Source organism: Callorhinchus milii, unplaced genomic scaffold, assembly GCF_018977255.1.
Source record: "Callorhinchus milii isolate IMCB2004 unplaced genomic scaffold, IMCB_Cmil_1.0 Scaffold19, whole genome shotgun sequence".
Lineage (NCBI taxonomy): Eukaryota > Metazoa > Chordata > Chondrichthyes > Chimaeriformes > Callorhinchidae > Callorhinchus > Callorhinchus milii.
Window position 1 is genome coordinate 3,378,722 of NW_024704760.1, and position 8,061 is coordinate 3,386,782.

Sequence of the window (8,061 nt, forward strand, 5' to 3'; positions counted from 1 at the left end):
TGAAAAGCGCTATATCAAATGCAAGGATTATTATTATTATTATTACATGTCATGGTACTATGCTCAAGAGTTGTTTTAGGGAAGAAATTACTGCTCAAAATGACTAGTAGTGAAAGTGTGAAATGGGAAGTGCGTTAAATATCATGATAAAGGACGCCACGTGTACGAGTGAGTTTCCAGTTTTGAAAGGCATCTTATGACTCAGAGGGTATTAATACGGTAACTTTATGTCTTGTAGGAAATCCCTAGCTATATATTTCCTTTATTTCCATGGTGGACTTTCACAGAGTATTATGCTAAATTGTTTACCAAAGTTTTTAAATACTGATTGCTCAGTTAAGTCACATTTATTCACTACAACGTCTTTTTACCTGATACCCTAGCTTTCCAACAGAAAACCAGTCATTTAAACAGTGACACCAGTTCTGTAGCTCGTCTTACATAAAACTACCACCGTATATATTCACGCATATTCACGCTGCACTCATCCGCCAATACAGGCACCAAGCAAAACAATTCCTGAACAAGGTTGTGACGTCTCGACGCCAGTCATGAATTTAACATTATTGGCCTCCTGACTTTTGGGAATTTGATGTCATTTTTTTTAAAAATGTAAACTGGGCCTCTAAGTAAACTGTGGCTACATAATGAAGATAAGATGCGTTCACTGAACATGAGCTTCACTCTTCAGGAAAATTCTACGGGCTGTGAAGCAACACGTGCAGAAAACTGTCCATTCAATTCTATCCTACCTTTAACTTTCAGATATTGATCGGACAACATATTTCCAGCATTTTTGTTTTAATTCTAGAAATTAAATGATTGAGGTATGGCGCCGCCTGCAGGCTCTTTGTAACACTGCAGCGATTTTTAAAAAATCATATCCTGTGTAATAATAATAATAATAATAAAACTATCGCTGGTACCAATTTAGGGCAATTCATGTATTTAAACAAGTCAACACTTATCTGGTTTTGACCTTCACCCATTTTCTTTTACTATTAAAAGTACGATGCATTTTAAAGGAGTTGTCGTTGCGAACTCGCACTTCAAATCGTCCCCAAAGGTAACCGGGTGGCTCGGAGATTGTTTCAAAGCCACAAGTTTGAATCCAGCCCACGTGTTTAAGATTAAAGTCTCATCTGCCTGTTATCTAGAAGGGTGGAAGGGACCCAAACTAAATGAGTTTGAGGAATTTGAAATCAGTTCTCTCTGTGGGTCTGCTGTAGGACAAAACTGGCTTACACTGGCTCTTACAATCACAGAGGTACCTGACAGCTGGATTGGGGGTGGAATGTGCGGCACATACAATGGATAGGATCGCTTCTGAGGTGGGAGATAAGGCACATTCATGGGGTAGAGCCATTGAGTTACAGTGTCGCCATATCCTTACAGACTTGTAAGTGTTGGATGCTAATAGTAGATGCCCCCAAATGAAAAAGCATTTCCACTTCCCAGTCTAACACCCTTCACCTTAATGAGCACAAAAAAAATCACCAAAAGCTCTGCTACAGCAAAAAAAAATGGACATCTAGATATGTTTACACTGCAACTTGTGCAGTGTAGTTTTCTCCATTTTTAATTTGAGTTTCTAATCAAACTAGAAAATTAAATATAATTTGCAATCCCAAATGTGGCTTTGTGATGATACCATACTTTTAGAATAACATTGTTACATGTCTTTCAGTAAAATTATGACAGAAAATGAGCTGAACAGACACCACTCACGTGCCACCAAAATGACCAGAAACCTTTCTGGTTTTGGAACTTTGTACTTGATGGAACTCACACAAAATAACCTCAGAGGCACTGGACAGATTCTGAATGATGTGCCAGAGATAAAGGATTTAAAGCTGTAAAAATAGGCACGTCAAAATGATAATGGAAACGTTCTTAGATTGCTGCTTACAAATCTTTATCTAACAGCTCTGCTCCTTTAAAATACACGCGATGATCATAAATATTTTAAGTTAAAACATGAAATGTAACAGCCGCAAATATTGCAGGAACAACAGTGTGCAACACTTAAGTGATACAACCCTGATATTTCATTCAGTTGCTAAGGCGATTGAAAATATATAAAACCATGATGGTGACTCAATTAAATGATCCTGCTTACAAATGTAGAGAGAAATCAGTAGCTAAGGTAATTTCAAGGTATGCCTGTGGTTTCCATGAGCTGATCACAAAACTGTTATAGAAGGGCACTTAAAAATTTAAGAAAATCTGTATTACCTGGAACACTGAACTCACTCAGCGAGTGGAGAAATGGGCCTGTTTAAGAAATTGAAAAATCTACAATAATCCACCCAGATTTATTTTCTTCATCAACAAAAGTCTCCAAAGTGTTAATGGCTACACTGCAAATGGAGTTTGCTTAAAATATTTATAACATTATATTTGAACAATTGTCCATCTAAGCTGGAAAGGAGTTCAATTTCACCATTAAAAAACACCAGAAACCTATATATTAGTTTCTAATTCCCAGACAATAAATATGCCACAACATTAACAGTTAACATGTTCTGTGACTATTAAGGCAGAAACCTTCTAAGACTCAATAAAATAAACTCAAATGAGTGAAGTCATGCTTTTTATATATAAAAGGCCCTCACAAAGTAAACAGGGGGCTCAAAAATGAGGGCCAAGCTTTTAAAATACCAGTCATTTGATCAGCTCATGGTTTAATCATCCCAAATGCACACGTTCCGTTTCACTCATAAAACTCAACAGCCATCCCAGTACATTCTGGTAATATGAGGTAGATGATGTTCATGTGGCTATCACACCTCCCCAAAGTTGGTGTGTCCCGTTTCTTTAGCATGATCCCTAGCTTCTACCTGGCCCACCAACCCCCTCTGGCACACCATGCATCGTAGCGTGAATCTGTTCAAATCGGTAAACTGACGTTTTTGTCTAGCTTCATCTGCCAACTCCAGGGCCTGAGCAAGTACAACATCATCCGAGGTGGAGAATATGGTCTGCGGGGGCGATTCAGGGTCTGCAAAATGGCGCTGGAGAGGGTCATAATGAATTCCATCGTAAATGAGAAGGACGCGCTTGGTGTAACCTTCGTCCTCCCCAAACCTGTCTACTCGGACGGTCTGCGTGTCCACCACACAGATCTCACACTGGTAAAACTTGGACAGAATGGAGATTTCAATAGCTCCTCCCCACGTGTCATTCTGTTGAATCCAGTTGCAGTATTCCCAATTGCTTTTCCCTAGTACAGCTTCGGAGTAGGCATCAGAGTTACGTGCCACAATCTGTGCGATCAGGTTACGCATTTCCGGAGCACAGTTAGGCTCATGAATCCCTCCTTCCACAACATAGTGGATGCTGGTGAAGAGACAGGAATTATCTGCAGGAACAACATGTCGGTTCAGCAGTGGCAGGGTCTCCAATATTGAATGCTTGGCACTGGAATTTGACACAGCACTTTGGGTATTCGATTTGTCCTTTTCTTCTTCCACAATCAAAGTGTCTCCTATAAGACAAATAAGTAAATGTGAGGCACCCTAACAATTTGTTTAGGCAATTGACAGTGCTAAGTATATCAGCAAACCACAAGGTAGAACAGCCAACCACATGAGAAGCCTCCACGGTCTTGCCCCTCCTTACCTCTGAGACCTGCTTACCTCATATCAACCTGTCCCCTCCCTCCGCTCAGCAGGCTGTGGCCTGCTCCACGTTCCCCGCCATCGGCGTTTATTTGTTGGCGAATGTCTACAGCTTTTCTGCCCCACCCTATGGAACTCGCCTCACTCCCTTCCTTGCCGCCTTCAAGGCATGACTCAAAACCCTCTTCTTCGACCACCCAACTACCCTTCCTGCCTTCCACCCGCTCCGACCACCACCTTGGGTCCAAATCCCTGACTATTCAGCGCCTTGGGATGTCCTCCCGACCCAAAAGGCACTATACAAATGAAATTTTGTATTGTATGACGTGAACTAAAGTTCTGTTTTACCAATTGATTTAAGGTATTGCGACACAGCTATTTTCACAGCAGTTATGGAAACAAATTGTATCCTTTACATATTTATTTTGGTCGGATGGCAAAGGGAGAACTGCTCCATGGGAGATCAAGTAGGCTACAGAAAGCTGCTTCTTGCTTAAGAGCAATTTGTAGCCATTTTTTCAATAACTAGTAGATCATGTATGCGCATCTGTCATCCCATGAATTCATAAAATCTTATTCATATTAAATAATGTAGAATTAATAGAGTTTACACCTAACACATCTTATCACAGACTGTCATTCTTGTCATTCCATTACTGTCTATGAACAGTCTATGAAACTGGGACAGACTCCAAAGTAAGCAGAAAACGCAGCTGTCTTTTCTACTACATATTTAAAATGGTTATACTGACAGCAAAGCAAGAGCACTATACCACTGAAGCATGGACAATTCGGCATAGAAGGCCACCATTTAGTCCACAGGAGCTATTTGATCTATAGACATTCGCCTACAAATACACAGTCACCACATTTTATAGTAATTCTGTGGAGCATTTTCAGAGGTTTCAACAATGAGGTAAGGCAATACATCAAATCCGAGGATTAATTTAATCCCATTCCTTGCTCTTTCAACAGTTTAAATTTTTTTTTCTAATTTAAGTAAAGGTGAACGCCCTGGATAGATATGTTCTTTTATCAGTCAGTTGGCCCATTTAAACTTATTCCTTGCCACTTATCTTGAATCTTGGACCATTCAAATTAATTTATCTTTTGAGACAGATGAATAACCTTGGCAAAACCTTCCAAGATTCATCTCAAGTGTTTTTTTTTGCTGATTCCCCAAATCCAGCAAAAATTTAAGATATCAATCTACAACAATACAACTAAAAACAACTTGCATTTATATAGCACCCCTTACGCAGAGTAGCATCTCACTTACAACAGCACCAGAGAAGGAACAGTAGGAAGAGAGAGAGGAAGAAATTAAATGTTGTTCTCTGAGTTTGATCATGCAGAGACTATATATTTATATATATATACACACACACATATATATTTACACACACACAGTATATCTATACACACATCCACTTACTACAAGCGACAAAAGAAAACAGGCCAAAATGACCAATCCGAAATTTGGTAAGAAAACTGAGCCATTAACATGTTACTGTCCTTTACAGACTTTGCTAAATCCCTGTCTTGTTTCATTACTCCTGCAGACTTTGATGATTGCAGCTATACTGCTTGATATTATTATATTATTATTATTGATCTGTATCAAGTACCATTATTATTTTTTCTCTGTGGTGTGCATTCAGTCAACTCACCAGATTTGATAGGAAACTCCTGAAGAGGTACATCTCCATTACGAAGATCGAGACTGGATGGAGGAAAACCCACCAGGATTTTCTGAACTTCACATGGAATTCCAGTGAGTTCTTCTATCTTATCTTTCAATTCTTGGACACTGGAAACCAAAGTCAGCCCCTGCATCAGGTGAGTCCCATTCTTTGCTTTACATCGCAAACGCAGCATCCTACTCTGTAGGGAACACAAGAATTGCTGACATTATACAATGGACTATTGTTTTCTTCTTACATTCCTTCATCAATACCTTCTGGATGCCACGACCAACAAACAAACAAACCACTTTAGGTAACCCACAAAAAAACTTCAAATGTACAATCAAACTCAAAATTGTGAAGGATTCTGTGTGTAGTTTCAGTTCAAAATGTTGACTTCTATAAAATTTAACAAAAAACAGCAATGTAAACAGTGTATTGCTTATGTTACAGTCTATACAAAACAATGGTTTGAATCCATTCAACAACTGTATTGTAGAATATGCTGATTTGCTTTCCAGACTGATTGAATAAAAGCTACATTATGGATATCAACATGTGAAAGAATTTGACACAACATAATTTTACTTGAACCTTTACTTGTAATTTGCAGAATACTGACCACATGGAATTTTGAGATCCATTAAACAATTCTTTTCCAAATTCCAATGCGTTAGTCAGACCGCACGAAAAAAAACACATAAAAATAAAAATCTCCTACCAAAAATATATATTTAAAAATATTTAATTGGCAATGTACTCTCAGGCAGTCTCTCATCTTCTCTCAGTGTGATTTATTTTATTTACAGCTTTCCATAAATTAAATTTTGCTCAGATCTCTCCCCCTCTTATATTGCCACTGCTTATTTTGGTCTGCCCACTAAAATCAGTCACTACTGAATCTCTACCATTTGAACTTTTTTTCAGTTTCTCGAGATCAGTCTTCAAATTAGAACCAGCTTGTCCTTCATTTTCTTTCTTTGTATTTATTCCTTATCTTAAGAGCATCTTTCATTATAGATCTTTCATGTTTCTTTTGTCGCTCATACTTCAGGGCCATACGTATATTCAATCCAATTCTTCAATACCCACAAAAACACAAAAGGTGTAAAAAGGAGCAATTCAAGACAACAGCTGATCACAAAATTGTTTTTTCATCTCCTAATCAACGGTGGTGGAATCAAAACCATTTTTCTTAAAAAATGTATTATTTATCTGATAACCAATTACCCTTCGGGGAGTGGAGGGTGGGGGGGGGGCAGTGAAGAGTGGAATTTAAATGGAGTCTCCTCCCATTGGGGCAAAGCTAACTCCAAAGTGACGTGTCTAACATTGGACAACCAGAATCAACGTGATTCTCTGTGGCGGTTTTCCTGAGACAGGGGGGTCCACAATACTTTTAAAAATGGCAATGGGGCTTCCCCCGGTGTCAGACACCTGGTTGGCCACACACAAAAAAAATTCGAATACAATAAGTAGGAAGGTGGACCCCCAAACCAACAATCACAAACACAATAATAAAACACACCATCAAATCCACACGGATACATTGGCCGGCACAGACACGATGGGCCGAATGGCCTCCTCCCGTGCTGTATTAATTCCGTGATTATTCCAATCTTATCAATTGATATCCATGTTTTACATCAGTCCCATCTTCTTAAATATCTATTGACTCTTACACTTAATCTACACTTTGTTACACACATCATGGAAACAGACTATTCAGCCCAACTGGTCCGTGCCGGTGTTCACACTCAAGAGCTCCCATTTCCCTCACCTTTTTCCCCCTTCCCCTCCTATGCATTAAAATACTCCCTTATAAACATTCCGAGAGCTAAAACAAGTTCCCAAATGAAACTGGCCGCTCATTATTTCGTGGCTGCATTGCGGGACAGGTGCACGGGGGCGACCGGGCTGCCACCTCTCCCTGCAAAATACGCGGGGTCACCCCCGCCCCCATTTCACAACCATTCCTGTGAAGCGCTTGGAGGTGTCCTTCCGACCGGGGCGATAAGGCGCTCTACCCTACCCTACCACATGCAAAGATTATTATTATTATTATTATTAGGATTATTGTGCATTTATGTAGGCAGTCAATCAATCAATCAATCAATCAATCAATCAATTCGATCAATCAATTAATTAATTCATTAAATCAATCAATCAATTAATGATTTCATTCATTCATTCATTCCCTGTCTCAGGATGTGTGTGTGTGTGTGTGTGTGGGGGTGTGGGGAGGGGAGGAGGGGTAATAAATCTGCTCCTTGCACAGATGGTCAGTGCAGGGCGGCGCGATGCCCACCAGACAGACACTGTCTCCATGACTACCGGGCCTTGCCCGACCCTCCCTGACAACCCGCCTAACTGCAGCCCCCACCTCCACCCCGGGGGCTGCTTCGGGAGCGGGACTCGCCACGGAAACCCAAGGCTTCGGCGCTTTTACGAGACTGTTCCCTCCCCGATCCCTCGCCGACGACGTTACGGCCAACAACACGCGCTCATTACCCACATAAAAAGGGGGAGAGGAGAGAGAGAGAGAGAACCTGTCGGGATGAGCTCCGCCGTTCAACGATACCTGACCGCAACCGCCGCCTCGCTGACAGGGCGCGTCTAGTGCGCATGCTCAGCGGCGTCAACACACGCACACACACAGGGGGCGGGGTCTAGGCTGTGGTCACGTGTCGAGGAGCGGTGCACTCACAGAGCAAGGTTGGTGGGGCGTTGGTCACGTGCTGAGGATCACATGACTC

General features: G+C 40.8%; 1 protein-coding gene across 1 annotated transcript; it reads right to left on the reverse strand.

The window, feature by feature from the left end:
* yod1 (YOD1 deubiquitinase) lies at positions 1–7,904 on the reverse strand. The gene is made up of 3 exons (XM_007899570.2): positions 7,855–7,904; positions 5,291–5,504; positions 1–3,487 (listed from the first exon to the last, which is right to left on the reverse strand). Exons 2-3 carry the CDS (start codon positions 5,496–5,498, stop codon positions 2,784–2,786), a joined length of 912 nt encoding a protein of 303 aa, XP_007897761.1. The 5' UTR covers positions 5,499–5,504; positions 7,855–7,904; the 3' UTR covers positions 1–2,783.
* Between the last annotated feature and the right edge of the window lie 157 nt (positions 7,905–8,061).